The sequence below is a fragment of the Malaclemys terrapin genome, chromosome 3 (assembly GCF_027887155.1).
Source record: "Malaclemys terrapin pileata isolate rMalTer1 chromosome 3, rMalTer1.hap1, whole genome shotgun sequence".
Classification (NCBI taxonomy): Eukaryota; Metazoa; Chordata; order Testudines; family Emydidae; genus Malaclemys; species Malaclemys terrapin.
The window spans coordinates 85349317-85368400 of NC_071507.1; the positions used below are offsets into that span (position 1 = coordinate 85349317).

Genomic DNA, 19084 nt, shown 5'->3' on the forward strand with positions numbered 1-19084 from the left:
AGCTGGAGGCTGGTACTCGCCCAGTTTAAGAAGGAAAGTATTGCTATAAATTGGGAGTCTTTATAGCTGTTCGGCTGGAGGAAGTTTTTGGCTGTAAACTGTCATGCACTGCAGCTCTCAGTGAAAAGGCTGTGAAAGTGGGGAGTTTTCTCTCCTGAGAACCAAAGTGCAATTAAGATCAGAAAGGAGAAGCAGGGTAGAGGGGGAAAATAATAATAAAGAAGAGGGCACAAATAGCTGCCCAGGAAAAATCTTAGTATTTTCCCTATCCCTCCCAAAACATACACAGCTCTCCCACCGTTTGCACTCATTTTTATGTTGTTTAAAAAAAATGCAGGTATTCTTTTGATCATTTTTAACTTAAATCCGGGAAGACTGTTTAAAAACTGTCACCTAAATCTTGGGATATTCCTTAGTTCTTTGGGGCTAAATGGCGAAGTCACTAAAACAAATATTATAAAAGTGAAATATGCAAAGTGAAATAAACTCCATCTTCCTTTTGAATGGTAAATTAGAGAAAATGATAACATCTGGTGATACTGCATGCAACGTTTAATAATAATGTTCAAAGCATTTGTGTTGCCAGTGGTATATGAGCTTTCCTTACATGTATTGTTCTTCTTTAAAATTAAGGAATTAGCCTGCTTAGAAATATTTTAATTCCGAATCGTCAATAACAATGTTTTTATTAAATTTCAAACCATCTTAATATATAATCAGATCGAATCCCGTTTCCCTTTCATACCTAAATCCACTAAAACAGACGCGTCGCCTTCGATTCCGCTAGACTCTTGACGGTGTGTCAGCTCTACAGATGGTTTATATGTAGGCATTTTGTAGGCATATTAGATCTGCCGAAGAATTTAGAACGAAATTTGTCTTACCCTGGATCCACTAAAATAAAAATAACTTCAGAACACTTCAAAAAATCAGAATGTGTCGAAAGCAGAGAGAGGTATTTTTAAAGATCTAAACTGAGCTGCTAAGCATTACGGGCTGTGAAGGAGACTCCCTCATTTTGGATTAATTTTAAGAGTATCTTGAGATGCAGGATTTTGCAGTGTGATAATAAGATGTTAGAAATCTCATCGTTTAAAAAAGTAACTGAGATTGTCACAGATTGACAGCCTCGCATAGAATTTTTGAGCTTGAATGCTCATGCCTTTTAAAAGTAAAGTATTATTTTTGTATGGAACACCGTAAGTAAACATACAAAGTGTGTGTGATGCTCGGCTGGTGGAAAGGATCTAGTGAAAATAAAATATTCAGAGCGGTGACTGTCTGGGCGTCTCTTCTTGCCCGATTTTTGAAAACCTGCTCGTAGAGAAAGATCGTTCCCCATCAGAAGTGGACTAGATGCGCTCAGTAAGCAAAGCACGTCGGTTACAAAGGTTTTTAAAAATCATGTGCAAAGACTAACCCAAAGTAGGGAAATGTCTTCACTCTATTTCCGTAAAGTAACAGAGAATGTTTGCATGCGCGATTTTAAAACAAATTAAAAAGAAACACGATCGAGCAAAATAACATTAACTTGATCACCTCATGTAGCTTTTTAAAAATACAACTTTGATTTCTAAATTTAAGATGTAAAAAATGGGTGCAGATTGTATGATGTATTTGAAATTTGACTAATGTAGGTTTTATTCCTGAAATCAAGATGCCTATATAGATGTGAAAAGTGTGTTTATATAAAATGTGCGTGCATGTACATAAAACCTATCTATCTATCCCCAAGATTAACCATTTTTGAATATAGCTCTCCATTGGTTTCAACTTGTTGCTCTTCCAAAGAGATTGCCATCGACAGAGAAACTTTTCTTAAAAAGCAAACTTTTTAAAAAACTAATTAAATCAGTTCAAATAAAACTAATATCCAGTATTTTGAATGTAAGTATGTTTGCATGATATATTTTTTTTGAGAAATCCTTATTTTTACATTGCACTGCCTCCCCTCCTCTTCTTTTGCTCCTGTTTAAAGCGATTGTTATTGTTTAAAGAGACCCCATTGAACTATTTCCTGCTCATTGTCACCTCTCTCCCCCTCTCCCTCTATCCAGAGATTCTCACAGAAAGGTAATAAACTGTTTCCTCACACCACAGATCGCAGCACCTCCTGAGAATTCAAACCATCGAAAGCATTAGTATGTTTCAAAATATTCATTCTCTCACTCCGTATTTACGTCTTGGCCCGTGAGACTGACTGAAACTCCGAGGATTGGAAAGTTTTTCATTTAAAACACACAAAGCCCCTTTTTCCTAATCCAAACATAGAATTTTCTCCTTGTTATAAAAGGGGGGCGGATTTAAGCGTCAATTTATCGATATAATGTTTATAAATATTTCCATTTTAAATGTTAGTGTACTTAGATGGTTGTAAACATCAGTCGTTTTAATATGCACATGTACTATAGAGATTAGTGGTAAGAGACAGAGCTACAGTCCTTCTAAAAGATAATCTGAGGTGGTCAGTAAATTCTTTAGGTTGTGTGAAGGCAACAGTTCAATGAGATCATCAAACTGAGGTTGAGGGTTTATTTCAGATAAGTGCTTTCTGGTCAGTTGCTTTTTGATTCTTTTTAAACATTTCTTGTCGATTTAAAATTGGCCTCATGCTAATTTTAATGGTCACATAGACAGGAATGCCACAATCTGTGACAATGTGAATGTGAGGTTTCTGTTTTAAGAGGTGATACTTTAAATGTCTCATAGAAATACATTGCAAATACTGTACCTTCAACAGCGGGGGGAGGACTTTTAATACTGCCTAAATGATAACTCGCGCTAGCTGTGTCTACTTTCTAGGATTGGCTGGTCTAGAATGGTGTCTAAAATAAAACCTCTAGGGTTTGCTGCCCTATGTTGCGAGCGGCATGTCAATGTACCTATAATGACTGCTGCTGAGAAGGCAGGAGGCTGCTGCACACAGGTTATGGGGCTGTTGCTGAGATGGGCCATTTCCTCCTAGGCTGCTGAAGCCCCAACCCCGGCGGCTTTGATAGAGGTGCAAACATTTGGGGGCAGATTTACATAAAATAGCCGTGTTTAATCCCACTGGCCGCAATTAACATCACAGGCTTCCCCGGGCACCGTTCTGATATGGCCGCAGGGAGCCAATCAGCTGGGTCGGCCGGAAACATCAAAGGGGTTCTCCTCCAATCAGGGGAGCCCCCCCACAGGCATTGTGATGTCACCAGGGGATATTTATTGGGGGGGTATAATTACTGTCCCCTTGGCCAGTTCCAGTCGCGCAGACCAGAGAGGTCAAGTGGATTAACCCTTCTGCCACCACATTGCAACCAGCCTGGATCCTTCCCACTGTAAGCAGCCAGGACCCCCTCCCAGGAGCCTCGGGGTCCCCCTCTCCCGCGTGGCTGTTCGGCGTGGAATCGCCTCTGATAAGTTCTACCAGGAGTTGGAGCCAGACCTGAGGCTGGAGGTGGCTCCTGGGCAGTAAGTGGTTTGGGGGGGGGGGGGAGGAGAGAGGATGAGTTCTCCCGGCACGGAGAGCTCCGGCAAGAGCTTGCAGTACCGGGTGGACCATCTCCTGAGCGCGGTGGAAAACGAGCTGCAGGCTGGCAGCGAGAAGGGAGACCCCACGGAGCGGGAGCTACGAGTCACTCTGGAGGAGAATGAGCTGTGGCTGCGCTTCAAGGAGCTCACCAACGAGATGATCGTGACCAAGAACGGCAGGTAGGGTCGGGGACGCTGCTGGCAACCCCGGGGGTGGGGGGGCCTGCCCAGCTCCCACTGCTGCAGGAGACAGACGCAGCTCCAAATGACTGCCCAGCCATTGGGGCTGAAGACCCCCTCTGGCTCCTCTCCCCTAGTCCCGCTGGGGTTCTCTCCCCCCCAGTTAAAGGATCCCCCCTGCAACATTATGTTGGTCCGAGTCTGCTGCCCCCACGCTGCTCGAGACGCCCTAATCTAATGCTGCGGGAGACTCTGCCCCGCCCCCCCGGTGGTATTTTTCTCCCCCTTTTTACTGTAGATTTCCCTCCTTCCCTCCAATCCAGTCCTGCAGGGGAGGATCTCCCTGTAATGTGGCTGGAGACCCCAGATCCTCTTCCGCTGCTGGGGGCCCCCTGATGTTGGCCGGGTGCCGTCCCCCCCAATGCTGCTGGGAGCCCCCTCCCCTCTGCACAGCGCGGCACCGGAGCGGGAGAGGCTGCTGCAGCCCAGAGCTGGAGCCGAAGGTGGGGTCCGATTAGTTTTTGCCCGGAGCCGCACAAAGGGACTGAAGCTCCGCTGGGGGGTGGTTTAGGGCCAGCTGATCCTTTGCACCGGGACCCCCAGCGAAAGGTCAAGGGCCAGGCCTGGGAGAGGCAGGTGAGGCGCTAACGCGGCTTCCGGGAGTCCTGTGAAATAGCGGAGCCGGGATCGGCCTTGCTCTGAGGCCCGCGGTGGGGCGAGCAGGAGCCCTGGCCCGGCTCCCCCGGCAGTGGGGAGCAGTTCCCCCGGACAATGCGCCTCTCCCTGGCCCTGCTCTCTCCCCCAGGCGGATGTTCCCCGTGCTGAAGGTGAGCGTGTCCGGCCTGGACCCCAACGCCATGTACTCCTTCCTGCTGGACTTCGTGGCCGCCGACAATCACCGCTGGAAGTACGTGAACGGGGAGTGGGTCCCCGGGGGCAAACCCGAGCCGCAGGCCCCGAGCTGCGTCTACATCCACCCGGACTCGCCCAACTTCGGAGCGCACTGGATGAAGGCGCCGGTTTCCTTCAGCAAAGTCAAACTCACCAACAAGCTCAATGGAGGGGGGCAGGTGAGTGGCGGGGCGGCGGGGGCTGGAGCCGGCCAGGAGCCCCAAGGGAGGGGCGCCGAGAAATAGCGCCCGCAAGCTGCTAGTTCTCAGCGCTGCGGGCAGCAGAGACCTTTCCCCAGAGCCTCCGTCTGCGGGGTGTCAGAACTCAGTGGGGAGGGGCGGGAGGAGACCTCCCCCCCCAAGTTTATCCAGTCAGCAAAGTCAATCAGGGTGTAGCTAAAATTCAGGGCTGGAAGAAAACTTTTCCAGAGCCTCTCGCTGTAACAAGCAGCTCAGCCTCAATTGCGTGGCTACTTTCCTCCGATAACACCTATCCAGCGTTGTCTGTAAACTTGTGACACATTTCAAAGGCTGCCCATGTAAAAGACGGGGGCTTTTCTCACCTGTCGGAAATACAGCCAAGTCTTCCAAATAGAAGAGTTTCCTTATTTTATGTCAATAGTTTACTGGAGTGGTCTAAAAAAACCGCTTGCTTTTTAAGACCAAAAATAAAAACGCAAACCTATGTACCTGTAAACCAGGACAAGGAGTCTGCCTAGTAGATTTCACCAAGAAAGGTGAACTAGATTTCATTTGATCTCTACATTATCTATGAAGTTGTTCTTCAATTTTGTTGACACTGGGTTGTAATCAATATCCTCTATAGTTTTAGACAAACCAACTGAACTGTTTTTGTCTTGATGAAACTTTCCAAGCAGAGGGGGATTTTTCTTAAATAGTCATTTCAGGGTTGAATTATTTGATAGTCCAAAGTGTGCATATCTATCAGTAGGCTGCCCTGCCAAATATAATGGCGGATAATATTTAGGCAGATAATTTAGTTGCCTGACGTTTATCTTCTTTTGTCAGGCTTCACTTTTAGAATTTACTAGTGTCTGTTGACTTTTGGGACCTCCCCCATCAGGAAATATCCAGCATTAGCTTTTTAAAATCAGAATGTGTTCTGTAACTGTAGAAATTTTTATCCCACTGTGACAATGCTTATGTGTGCTATTATATATTTACAGATCATGTTGAACTCCTTGCACAAGTATGAGCCTAGGATTCATATAGTGAGAGTTGGTGGCCCTCAGCGTATGATAACCAGCCATTCCTTCCCAGAGACCCAGTTTATAGCTGTGACAGCTTATCAGAATGAGGAGGTATGCACAAAATGGGAAAGAAACCTACATGCACTTCTATCCTCTGAATTAGCAAAGTGAAAGATACTGGAGCAAAATATTTATCATGTAACATTTTTTTAATTATTTAATTTTAAATTGTATATAAAGTGAGTTTGTTTGAAATTAAATAATAAAGCCCAATAAATACATAATAATAAAGCCCAATTAGTAACGCTAATTCCCTGTTTCCTATATATTGTAACTTTTTATTTGTTAAAAGTAGAATTATAAAGATTCTTTGGAATTCATCAACGCTACTACTAATGTTAGAAAATCAGTAAGAATAAACTCACTGTTTTAAAGTATAATGAAATAATACATGAACTAATTGGAAATGGCATTTTCAAAACTGACTCTTGTTTTCAAATAAAATGGGCACTTTAAACTTCAATTAAACTGTAAGTTACTAAGCTTATTATCCTAGTTGAGATTTGTTGTTGTTCATTCTGGTCTACCCAGAAACCCAAAACTCTTTATAACTGTCATTAGTGTATCCCCTTTTATATGTGTTTCCTTAATAGGATAATAAAACCAGGTAACTTAGTCAGGCAGTGACAGTGGATGTCTTTAAATTTTGTAGAGAATAATTTCAAGTCTACTGTTAACATTTGAGATGTTTGGATGCTGTTTAGTTACTTTACATAAATCCATACTATGGCCTTAATCCTACTGCCCCTGAAATCAATGGTAAAATCCCACTAACTTTAGAGAAGCAGGATCAGGTCCTAAATACTGTATGATAATGAGTAGTAACACTTGCAAAATAAGATTTTTGTTGTTGTTTTCAGATCACAGCTTTAAAAATTAAATACAATCCATTTGCAAAGGCTTTCCTTGATGCCAAAGAAAGGTGAGAATTCTTGACTAAACCCAGTTACAAAGTTTGCAAAAAACTTACATATTTGTGAAAACACATTTCTTTCAAATCATTTTCTTTAACTAATGATATGTGGCTTCTTTGACAGAAGTGATCACAAAGATATGATGGATGAAGTTGGAGACAATCAACAGTCTGGGTATTCACAGTGTATGTTTAATTTCACTCAATTAAGTATATAACTTTAAAAAATACCTTATCTTTCATCTCAGCTTCTTTTGTACTTCCTTTCTATTACAATTTAGTAGTATGTTGTAGCTGAGTAAAATTCAGACACCAGTGTTTGTTTGCAGGCATATGTTAACTCTCACTATAGATTAAGTATGACATTCTAGTTAATACTTAGTCCTGCCTTGAGTGCAGAGGACTGGACTAAAAGACCTCTCAAGGTCCCTGTTAGTTCTATGACTGGTGTCTGATTCTTATGATTATTGTTTTGTAGTTTTTCATGTTTCATATTGTACACAATATATTTTATTAAACATTAATACTGTCTTCAAAAATTCTGTAGTGTAATGTTATAATCATTAGTTTTCTACAAGACAATGGGTCTTGGATATAAATAATGCAATATCTGTGGGGAGATTAATGGAAGGAGTGTTTTATTTCAAAAGGTAACAAAAATTAGTGAGAATAAACTCACCAGTTTATTTAATTTATTTGTAAAGTACACTAAGGAAATTGGGGACACCAGTTTTAAAATTCTTTTGTTTTCAGATGGCTAAAATGTCACTATTTTAGAATTTTAAACTGAATTTTGTTTTAAAGGGACATTATCAACAAAAACTAGGTCCACAACTTGAATAAAAGGGAATTTACAAATTATAATGGGAATAGAATTTTTTTAGAATTATATGAAAACATTTTCTTTTGCATTTGAACATCATCCCACATCAGTATTGGAAACCTCAAGCACAGCAAAAAGAGATGCTATAAACAAAAGATTAAATTAACCAGTGTGGTTTCACCATCCAAAGTGAATGATATGCAAAATGTACACACAAGATAAAAAATGCAAAGTTTTAAAAATATTTCAGTTTTAATAATCTAAGGTATAATTAGTAACACAGGTAAAGACAGCATCTATTGTAATGGGCAAGGAGAAGCCAACCTGAATAATGTTATTCAGTAGTGCTGGGAGTGAACCTTCTTTTTTGCCCTTATTAAAATTGCCCTTTTTCTCAATTTTTCTTTCAAAATGAATTTTTATGCGAGGCGACATGTATCCACATTTCACTTTTGACAATTGGCATTTTCTGATGGAAAAACATTGTGTTGGGAAATTTCTGACCAGCTCTAATATTTAACTTCAGAGTAATAGTGTTAAAAAGGCTCATAACATTCATAGCCTGCTCTGTGGCATTATGTGTCAGTGCTACGAAATGTCCTCTTTTTCTCATAGTAGGTGGCTGGCTTATTCCTGGAACTGGGAGTCTGTGCCCCCCCTCCAATCCTCATGCTCAATTTGGAGCACCTCTATCACTGTCCTCTGCTCACAGCTGTGAAAGATTCTCATCGCTGAGGAATCATCGTTCTGCCCCTTACACCAATCCATATGCCCATAGAAACAACTCTCCAAGTAAGTTTTTATTATTCTGCAGGTATTTAAAGAGGGAAATTAACCTAGTGGTCCAAATTTTGATAAATTACATCAGTGTAAATCTGGAGTAATGTCATTGGAACTGAGATCAGTATCTAGCTCAGTTTGTGCTGAGGGCTTGTGACGATTGAAAGGCAATAACAAAAAGTAAATACGTTTCTCTAGCCTCTTAACAATGGAAAAGTAAGATTTTGTAAAGCTCTATCTAACGTTAGGTTATTAGACAATTCTGTGCTAACAGTATGCCTGTGTCTTACTGTAGAACAAGAATCTTGAAATGAAGGAATACTTCAATGATTTTTAGCCTAGGAAAGCTTGGTTTATTCTGGCAATATTTGTCAGTTAAGTCAGTGGTCCCCAAACTGTGGGGTGTGCCCCCTTAAGGGGACACGAAGGAACATCTCAGGGTGCACGGCAGGGTCTGGGCCAGCCCTCACAAGCGGGTGGGGAGGGAGCACCACCCAGCCCGCTCCGGCCCTGCCCTCAGCCTTTGCTCTTGGCTGCCGGACCCCTTTCTCGGCTCCCAGCCCAAAAGGATGCGGACACATTTTATTACTCGTAAGGGGGAGTGCAAGAGGAGAAGTTTGGGGACTTGGTTTAAGTGAAGATGGAATATATGTATCTGAAGAATTTGAGGAAGAACCATCTTAAAGAAATGGCAGTGAATTGAATAGACTTGTAGTTATGGTCGTGGAGTCAAGTGGCATTAACCTAAGTAAATAACTGAGGGCCTAGTTCGGCCACCATTACTCGCATTGAGGAACATCTTAATCAGTGTGTAGTCCCTTTGAAATCAACAAGACTACATGTGTAGTAAGGTACTCCTCAAAATAAGTCAGGGTGACAGAATTGGGTGCGTAATGACAATATGTCTATTCAATTGCACTTCCATGAGAAGAAAGGAGGGGATGTTTAACTAACTGCCCATCCAGGACTTGCTATATTTTCTTGTTCCTGGCCAGTAAAGGCTACTGAAAGGGGTTTTTGTTTTTTTGTTTTCTTTTTAAAAAAAACAGCTTAATATTTTAAATTTTATAAAATATTATGTAGGCTAGGTGGCATAGTCACCATCAAATTGTTCCAGACACAGCCCATAGCCTGACTGTTCTTACAATACGTAACTCTGTAAAGTGTGTTAAAGATGAAAATTTGCATGTAGTTGATTTTTGTTGCATCTTGAATCTTTGCATAGGTTTTGCAAATTCAAATAAAATTCCATGAGAAATAATTAACTTCTGTGTGCCCTGCTTCTTCCCCCATCCCTCATAAAGGATTTTTCTCCTCCCCTTATGTTCATATGCCACAGCAACCTTCTCTGGCTGTGGAGGGTGGAATGGCATTGAGGCCATTGCTAATTTAGCCCCATGGTTATCACAGCGCTACATAACGCACTCCCCTCATCAGAGGCTGAGCATTTAGGCATAAGGAACTACTGGAGGTAGGAAGTGAAATATGCTTTGGCAACTGAACTTGGGCACCTCATATAGCAAACTGGCACATCATCCAGTCCACAGCCCCAATAAAATTGATAGTTTGACACAATTGGTAGATACGTGTGTGTGTGTGTATAATATGCAAAGCAGTAATAAAAAAGCCGTACTCTGCATTGAAAATGAGAATTGTGCCTCACTTTAACTGCTAATCTGTTTGTTAAGTGCTTGCTTGTTTTTCACAGCAGCCTATGCTGATAATTCCTCGGCCTGTCTTTCCATGCTCCAATCCCATGACAACTGGTCCAGTCTAGGAGTTCCCACACACACTAGTATGCTGCCCATGAGTCACAGCACTGGTACATCTACCAGCTCCAGGTAGGATTCAGTCCCTTTGCAATGCAGCCCCCCAGATCTTCAGAAATTAGAGTATGTTGGGTTTTTTAAATTGAAGAAAGGAGTGAACAGGTCATTGTCAGCTTGAAATCTAGTCAGTTTTAAAGTAAAGAGTTAAAAGTAGTTTCAGGTACTACACGTGTCTCTCAAGGTATGTCTGTACTACAAAGGCTATAGTGGCACATCTGCAGTCCTGCAGCTATGCTGCTGTAGTGTAGTCTCTCGCTACAGCGATGGAAGGGGTTTTTCCATTGCTATAGTAAATCCATCCCCTTGAGAGGTGGTAGCTAGGTTGACAGAAGAATTCTTCCGTTGACCTAGTGGTGTCTATATTGGAGCATTGGTCTGCTTAACTATATCTGGAGCAACATAGTTAAATTGACATAAGTTTTAGGTGTAGACCAGGTCTAAGTCTCTCTGCCTATTTATGGCTTTATTGTTGCATTTTCCTTTTTTAATGCTTTTTTTTTCTCTTCCCTGTTGATATATGAAAAGCCCCTATAAATATGTGAAAATAAGTGGCCATATAGGAGAAACAATGAAACTGACTTTACACACAGTGCTGCCAAATGCACAGTGCAAACTTATTGGAGAAATAAGGAACAATTATTTTCTCCCATCTTTCAGTTCTAGGAATCTTAAGTGTTATTTGTAACAACAGTAAGTAAAATAACACTTTGACAAGTGTGAGAGATCAAGCAAACATTATCCCTTTAAATAATAGCCCTTGTTTATTGCTTTTAAGAGAACTCAGTGAAAACCATCCTCCTGTCATGGACATATATCAGGTCTCTTTTTTTAGACTTCTGATTATCTTGATAAAACATTTGCTCACCTGTTGAAAGAAGTTATGATGTTGGATTTGTACCCAATTCCTAGGAACCCAAACTAGAAGTTATTGGGGAGTCAGATGGGATTTTGCTGTTGACTTTAATAGGATCAGGGGTTGGCCCTCTATTATTTTTTTTTTTAAACAACTTGCAGTTCAAATCTGTAGTCTAAATATTCTGCTAATATACATGAATTGTAGAAAAGGCACACTTATTTATGAAATATGCAAGTTAGCATTTATCTATTAAAATATACCATATATATATATTACTAATACAAAGTACTAGATATAAATTTATTGAAATAATAAGTACTCCCAAGCACTTCTTCTCCCTCCCAAAAATGTCTTCACATTTGGAAGGCAACAAAGTCCGAGGTACTGGATTCAGAGTCAAGAGACTGGGTTGTCTTCTTGGTTCTGCCATTGAATTGCTGTGTGACCTTGGGCAAGTCACTTCACCCCTCTGGGCCCTGACGCCCTATCTGTAAAATGTGGATAAAGGGGGTAATGTAAAGTGCTTTGGGATCTATGGGTGAAAAGTGCTGTGTAAGAGCTAAATAATAAATGGAAAAGCTAAATTTATCCTCTTTAAATTTTTCTCACAGATCAACTTTTTTATTTCTGGCCCCCAGTAAAGAACCTTTTTTATAGGTGTGTGGGTGGGGAAAGTAGAGGGATGAGGTGGGAGCTGGGAAGATTTGGGTAGATTCTTATCCTCATAGCATGCTGGCAGCAGCAAATCAGTGTGATCCACAGTTTAAGTGCCTGAGACTTCTCTAGTGTACTGAAGTAGCAAGAACCTTCCCAAAGTTCTTCACAATGCATAAAGTAGTTGAGTAAAAACACCCCTGGAATGTGCTTTGTGAGGTATAAAACTGCATAGCTGACAGGGAAAACTGGGTTAATTAATAATCCATATTATCTACCCTTCTTCTCTCTTACAGTCAGTATCCCAACTTGTGGTCTGTGAATAACAGCACCATCACACCCGTGTCTCAGTCAGGTGGGATGTCCAATGGACTGAGCTCCCAGTTTTTGCGAGGCTCTCCAGCACACTACCCACCTCTTCCTCACTCTGTCACTGCCTCCTCCTCGGGATCTCTGCTGTATGACGCTGGCACACCAACAGACATTTCTGACAGTCAGTATGATACCTCTGCACATAATAGGCTGGCATCCACATGGACTCCTGTCACACCACCTTCCATGTAAACCAAGCCCTTTCTTTAAGATAAAGACTTTCTAGCTATTTAGTTACTCTTAATACTGAATCCACAATGAAGTCTTGAAGAGGGGGAAAAGAGACATGAAGAAAATTACAAACAAAAAGGCTGCACTGCTTTTGTGTAAAGTAATTGAATTCTACTTCTTACAGTATAACAGTGTATCATTAGCAGCATAAAGACCTTATGAGTGCAATTCTAGTATAGCAGATTTACTGCTCTTCCTTTTTAAAATAAATATTTTTAATCCTTTTCAATTTGGCAGAGATGGGCCTGAAACACCAAAATTTGACCCATATTCCACACTTCTCAATGTTCTGGGACTATCTTGATCTGGGGTTTTGTTTCATGCCCATCTTGACAGTTTTGTCAGGTTTTTTTTTTAATAAGCTACTTCCTGTCAATTGCCAGTTAACATTTTGCTTAGCTGTAGTTGTGAGAGAAGTTTTATTAAGTGCACAGTTTGAATCATTCTCAAATCTACACAAATTTAGCTAATGAATGAAATTTGGAGAACTGTGTGCACTAATGTTTGTTTATCGTGAGAATATGTGATATTCTGGTAGTTGACAGTTTTTTATGCACAGTTATATGCTTATTATATGAATTAAATGATGAAGACAATCAGCAAGAACTTTTTAAGGTGAGTTTCATTGTTTGATCATATAGCCAATGAGCAACTTTCAGGCTAACTAAACTCCTGCCTTTCAAACAACTATCATCTAATGGAGGGCGCCATCCAAAGTCCTTGGAAACCAATGGAAAGACTTCCATTGACATTAATGGTCTATGGCCCAGGTCCTAAATGAGAGAAGAAAGTCAATACCTAACGGTTCTTTCTAATTTATTTTAGTTCAATATTGTACTCTGATCAATATTTATTATTTGTTAGGATGTGACTTTGTTTTGTACATTTTAAGATGTGTATATAATCCGTCAATATGCTGTGTACCTTAAGACAATCATACATAGGGCATGTCACCACATGACATATGGAAATAGTGTGGATCCAAGTAGTTAAGTTATTATACATGAGCAAATACCAAATGTCAGTAATTTGGGATGGGAGTATAGATATAAGCCTTAATGTACACCAACTGCTTGTCTTCACTAGAAGATTAGGTCATGGTAATGTTCTTGCTGTCCATGCCTCATATCTTTGAGGGCTCTTAATAACTACTGTACCATGAGTTGACCTAATCTTTTGCTGAAGACAAACCCCAAATGCTGGGTCAAAATGTGCTTTTGGATGTGCATGCTTCTTCCACTGACTTCAATGAACACACAGTTGAGGGTGGAATCTGACCTTTATGCATAAATCATAACAAACCCCTTTTTGATGATGTGTATAAGGTAGGAAAGAAGAGTTCTAAGTTAGAGGATTCATTTAATATTTCATATGCTATAATGGCAGCTTAAAGCTGAAAAAGCAAATGTGTGCTGCACTTTTGGTTTCTTAGGCCCTGTTTCTGCAACTGGATCCACATGGGTGGGCCCTTGCATTCACGCAGCGTACCATTGACTTCAGTGGGGATCTGCACCAGGCACAAAAATCTGCCCAGGCAGGTCCAGCATCAGGATCTGGGAGTTGGATGTTATTCCAAATGAGCCAATCACAACAAAGGGCAGCACCAGAGTCAGATGGCTGTAAACCGTGTCCTCTCTCACATTTGTAAATATTGATCTAAGCTCTCCTATTTTATTGTGAAAGTGAATCATGTAAATGATGTAAGTGCATTGTTGTTTAGACTCTTTTGTAGAAGTTAGCAAAGTATGTTTCATTGTGTTTTGTACTTATATTTCAAAAGTATTAAGTTAAATTGAAAAACAATTAGTAAAGTTTCTTTAGTAAACTAAATGCTTAGTTTTCAATTTGTGGAAATAAGTTTAACCTCATGAATTTCATTTATTATCTGTATTGCCATAGCACTTGGGAGCCCTTGTCACTGACTACGACCTCACTGTATTAGGTGCTGTACAGACACAGAGCAAAAACTCCCTGCCCTAAGAGCGTACACTCTAGGTATAAGACAAGATTCAACCGATGGATGCAGACAGATAGGGGAGTACAACGATATAATGAGACAATATTGGTGACAGGCAGTGGTCATATTTCACGTGTGCTGAACTAATAGGTAGGTTGGCCCTTTATGGGATGGGAACATATAACTGCCATATCAGGAAAAAATTGATAGTCTATCTACTTTCACCCCTGTCAAAGATAAAAAGTCTATGCTAGGTGCTTTATAAATAACCCCACTTTGCACCTTATTGTGCAGTGTTACTATTGTTCCATGGGAAGGGAAGATTTCTTCATGATCCAAACTGATGATCATCGTAAACCCTTAGTCATGTGGATTGTAAAGAAATGTGTACAATTAATGGCCATAGTAATCGAAATCGGGAGTACTGTAGTAATTACTGACTAGGGAGCAATGTTTTTCATAATGAGAATCTTGTCCATTGAGTAAAGATGGACCTGAATTTAAATTCTGGCACATGCCTTGTGTTGAACCTTGATAACCAAACTTTTCAACTTTGCCTTTAAATATATCCATGATAATAAATGTATCTGTGCATGCAAAAGCCTGCATTTGTACGTGCACAAATTGGGTAATTCATGCCTAACTGCCCACTGACATGCTCTGGTTTTGGGTGCCCAAATGTCTGAGCACGTGCACACAAGTACAGTCATTGTGGGTGTAAACAGGTACTACGAATGTGACTCTGAAAGTCTAGTATAGTCAGTAATTAGACCTACTCCATGTGGTGGCATGAACTAGAGATCAACCTTTCGCTACTCTCTGGATGGCTTGCAGTCTGGCAATAGGCCCCATTATTTAAGTCTCAGATCCATCACTGTGGGAAAGACATTTAAAAGGGAATGGGAGTAGTTCTGTCAAGTAGGGCCAGGAAAGGAAGGGATATTGTAGGGAGGAAGGGATGCAGTGAGAGTGAGACACAGGGCTGTCTTTCCCTCTGGAACTGAAGTCCAGCCATGTTTTTGCTCTTTCTGGTCCTCTCTCAAGAGGTATGAGGCAGCACAGCTGGTGTATGGAGTGTAGATCTGTGAAATCACATCAGATTCTTTGAGTGCTCATACCACAAAAAGAAATTGGGCTAGGTCTGCAGGCAAGAATGCTTCCTCCGAGAGCAGAAGCATCTGTTGTTTTAGAACTGCTCTTGCCAAAGTGACCTGCCCTGGGTACAATTAAGGGCTCACCCTGCTGCAGAATGGAAAGTCCCCTTAACCATTTCCTAGGTGAACAGTATACTTGGCCATATAAGTCTCTGTGACAGAGCTGAAATCAATGCACTGGAGCAGTAGGAACCTCTGGTTGCCTGGGAGATCATGTGATATAAAACTGATGGTTGATGTTTCCCATACCCACTCAATATACCAGAGCAAATCTATCCTTATCCACATAAGAAAACCTTGGGCTAGGGTGAGAGATCAGGCTTGTTTATTTACATATATTATAATGTTTCAACCTTATTGAAACACAAATTTCTTTCAAAGAAGGTCAAAACATTACAATGTTTCTGAATCAAGATATTTTGTAATTTAGAGAAATTTTGATTTGGAACAAAAGAAAATTTCCAAATAGGGTGACCAGATGTCCCGATTTTATAGGGACAGTCACGATTTTTGGGTCTTTTTCTTATATAGACTCCTATTACCCCTCCACCCCCGTCCCGATTTTTCACACTTGCTGTCTGGTCACCCTATTTCCAAATGTCAAAAATTTGCCTGGAATAGAAATTCTGTTTTCGGACTAGCACTAGTTCACAGGTTTAGCAGAGAATTTGCTACCAAACCTTGTCTGTCTACACAAAACTTGACTGGTGAATCTCAAGTGGATATGGTACATCAGTTTTTTTTTTAAAAGAAATATTTAGGACTGAAGATAAATTTGTGCCATTATTCTTCTTAATTAAAAGTTGATCCATACATCCGTTACTTTCTCAACTAGTTAGTGATACAAATAGGTAACATCCTCTCTCCCTGAGCCTGTGTGGAAGGGTTAACACAATAAAAATGAATATTCTGCCTAGGTTCCTCTATATGCTAAGTGGCCTACCTGTATATATCCATCCATCTTATTTTAGAAAATTTAATAGCATTAGCAGAGCCTTCCTGTGGGATCCTGCTCAATGCCCACAGGTATAATTTCAAAAACTGTAATTGCTATAACAAGGGAGGGTGGGAGTTGGGTTCTCAGACCTACAAAATATCTATTATGTTTTTATCATGTTATAGATGTCAAACTGGTCCAAGCATGGTAACACACTTATATCAATGTGGGTGGAAACTGAACATGCACTAATGCATCCAATTCCCCCGGGGGTTCTCCTCAGTTCCTCTTGTTGTCCAATGTAGAGAAATAAGGTGCCTACAGTGGTGGCAGTGCAAAAGGTCTGGGCTATCCTAGTTAAAGTGATACCACTTTCATTCACACCATCATGCAAAACACCTATTGGGTCCCAAATTTGCCAACTGGGAACAAACCTCTTATTTGGAAGAACTAGCTGAGCAAGGGCATTGTATGGATTTCCCAATTAGTCACTGATGAGGGCTTTGCCTCTTTTCTAATACTAAAGCAACTTTTTGACCTGCCATCCTCAAAGGAGTGGCAGAACTTACAACTAAGGGCAGGTCTATATCTATTCTACAAATGCCACATCGGCCACAGCTGTAGGGCTTTGATGAAGATGCTCTAAGCCAACAAGAAGGAACTCTCCCATTAGCTTAATTACTCCACATCCATGAGAGGCAGTAGCTATGTCAGCGGGAGAGCCTCTCTCACTGACCTAGTGCTGTCTGCATGGGGGGATTAGGGTCGCTAGAACTATGTCACTCAGGGGTGTGGATTTGTCACATCTCAGTGACGTAGTTATACCGAAGTAAGTGTGGCCTAAGATACTTGCTAACATGTTAATTTGGTCTGGATCGCGTAGGACTGCCAGAGGCCTCAGAGCTACCAAGAAACTTGGAAATGCTTCATAAACTCCCCAGGCTCATGTCCAACATATACTCAGTTAATGCAGAAGAACTTCCTTAGTCTGGAGTTCTTTGTGGAAGCATGGGAAGGGGATTATCACAGCCCTTCTAATGGCAGCGCTTATTCTGGAATTGTAAAAATGCTTCTGGGGATCTCAGGCTACTCTTGATACCACAAAAGAGTTTATTCAAAATGTATTGGACACCACAGAGCTTGCACAAAACAAAAGCCTTGTCCTCTGACATTTGTTCACACTATAACAAAGAAAAAGGAACCCTATGCTATGGGACTGGCCATCAGTCAGGCAGCTGTGGGAAGAGGTGGACACCAGAGTTAGAATAGGGCTTGGCTTCAGTAGCCAAACCTCAGCGAAAAATTATATCCTAGGTTATTTACCTGCTAAACAGGTGGTTAACTCCACCACAAAGACTTTAGTTCTTGAGGGTGCAATGATCACCAAGCTCATGATTTTACAAAAAGGGAAGAGTAGGCTTATGCCCAGACTAGAGTAAGTTATTCAAACCAGTCTGGCTTAGCAGCCAAAGAAAGACTATCTTATCATCACAGAGATAAATTGTATGAACTCAAAGAAATTTGGACTCCCATTTCTAGATACATTTGTCTAGAAATATTGAGATGGCTCAATGAATGCTCCATTCCACCTACCCCCCTGGTCCCTTCCTTCTTTCTTCTTCCTATTCGTGTATGTCGTCTCCTATTTTATTACTCTTATCCCCACTCTAAGATGCTATGTCTATGTTGTATTGTCTGGTCTTGCAACTTTGACCAGTTTTAAAATTATGTAATTGCACAATTTTATTGGAGAGCCCATGAAACATGCAGTATTCAAAAACATATACAAGCTGTAAGTCATTTTACCCTTCGTGTACTTTTTGTCTGTTTCTTCATGAAAATTGATAAAAAAAGGAAAGGAAAGGAAAAGTTAATCTGTCAGCAGAGGCTGACAAATAAAATCTCCTTTGGAGGAATTTGCCAAAAACTGCCCTCTTTCAAAATGGCTATGATTTCAGTAAGACTGAGGCCATAGGTTGTCCTTACTTAAGAGGTTGCCATTTCCCTATAGCCTTTGCAGTTTAGACTGCCCTTAGCAAAGATGGCCACCCCATCTCCCTCATTGTTCCCAAGGGGAGTGAGCCAAAGGGAAGCTGTCAGCCCCCTGTGCTGTCAGGAGGTAGACAGAAATCACTAGAGGAGCACGTGAATATGAGAGATAGGAAGGGCAAGGGGAAAACTGAGTTGTACGGGCCCAGAGAAATGCAGGAGAGAGTCAGGAAATACGGGAGGGAGCAGGAAGAATATGTGGGGTAGGACACTGTGAGAGGGGAAGGAGCACATGGAAGACCGGCTATGGGAGACTAGGGAGGAAGAATGTGAATAGGACAGAAGCTGGGTGGAGAGGGAGGGGAGGATTAGCTGGAGGCAGGATAGTGATAGGGAGGAGGACGGATCAGTATAAAATGGCAGCTGCTTCACCCCAAGGATTAGGAGAGTGCTGTCCAAGCAGCCAGCTGGATGTCTCACTGTTGTGTGCTCTTCCTGTAGGGAAATAGCTATAGAGGTATAAAGCACCTTTATACCGGGAGAGCTGTGTCCACACTGGGGCAGGAGGAGGGGGGCAGCATTGTACCACTTTAACTATATCGGTATGGTTAAAACAGTACAACTTGTGTGTGCAGAAAAGACCTTCATAACTCTAGTGAAAATAAAGCAATTGTTCTTTAGCACATGTTATGTAAGCTGAGTTAAAATCTAGGCTCTCCCTTATGCTTTAACTTGACC

At 41.2% G+C, this 19084-nt stretch overlaps 1 protein-coding gene across 3 annotated transcripts; it reads left to right on the plus strand.

The window, feature by feature from the left end:
* The first annotated feature begins 3484 nt into the window (after window positions 1-3484).
* Window positions 3485-12270, plus strand: TBXT (T-box transcription factor T). 3 transcript variants are annotated; one of them, XM_054023706.1, is made up of 8 exons: window positions 3485-3690; window positions 4496-4760; window positions 5768-5902; window positions 6712-6773; window positions 6889-6950; window positions 8203-8379; window positions 10079-10208; window positions 12003-12270. In XM_054023706.1, exons 1-8 carry the CDS (start codon window positions 3485-3487, stop codon window positions 12268-12270), a joined length of 1305 nt encoding a protein of 434 aa, XP_053879681.1. The 3 variants fall into 3 exon arrangements, with proteins under 3 accessions (XP_053879681.1, XP_053879683.1, XP_053879684.1); XM_054023708.1 differs by having other exon boundaries at window positions 8206-8379; XM_054023709.1 differs by lacking the exon at window positions 8203-8379.
* The last annotated feature ends 6814 nt before the right edge of the window (window positions 12271-19084 follow it).

What these genes read in the sequence shown, in the direction of transcription:
- TBXT (XM_054023706.1), top strand. Translation starts at nt 3,485, where the DNA reads ATGAGTTCTCCCGGCACGGAGAGCTCCGGCAAGAGCTTGCAGTACCGG. An exon ending in ATCGTGACCAAGAACGGCAG is followed by an intron (nt 3,691 to 4,495) that starts GTAGGGTCGGGG and finishes TCTCTCCCCCAG; the next exon opens with GCGGATGTTCCCCGTGCTGA. An exon ending in ACAGTCTGGGTATTCACAGT is followed by an intron (nt 6,951 to 8,202) that starts GTATGTTTAATT and finishes TTTTTCTCATAG; the next exon opens with TAGGTGGCTGGCTTATTCCT.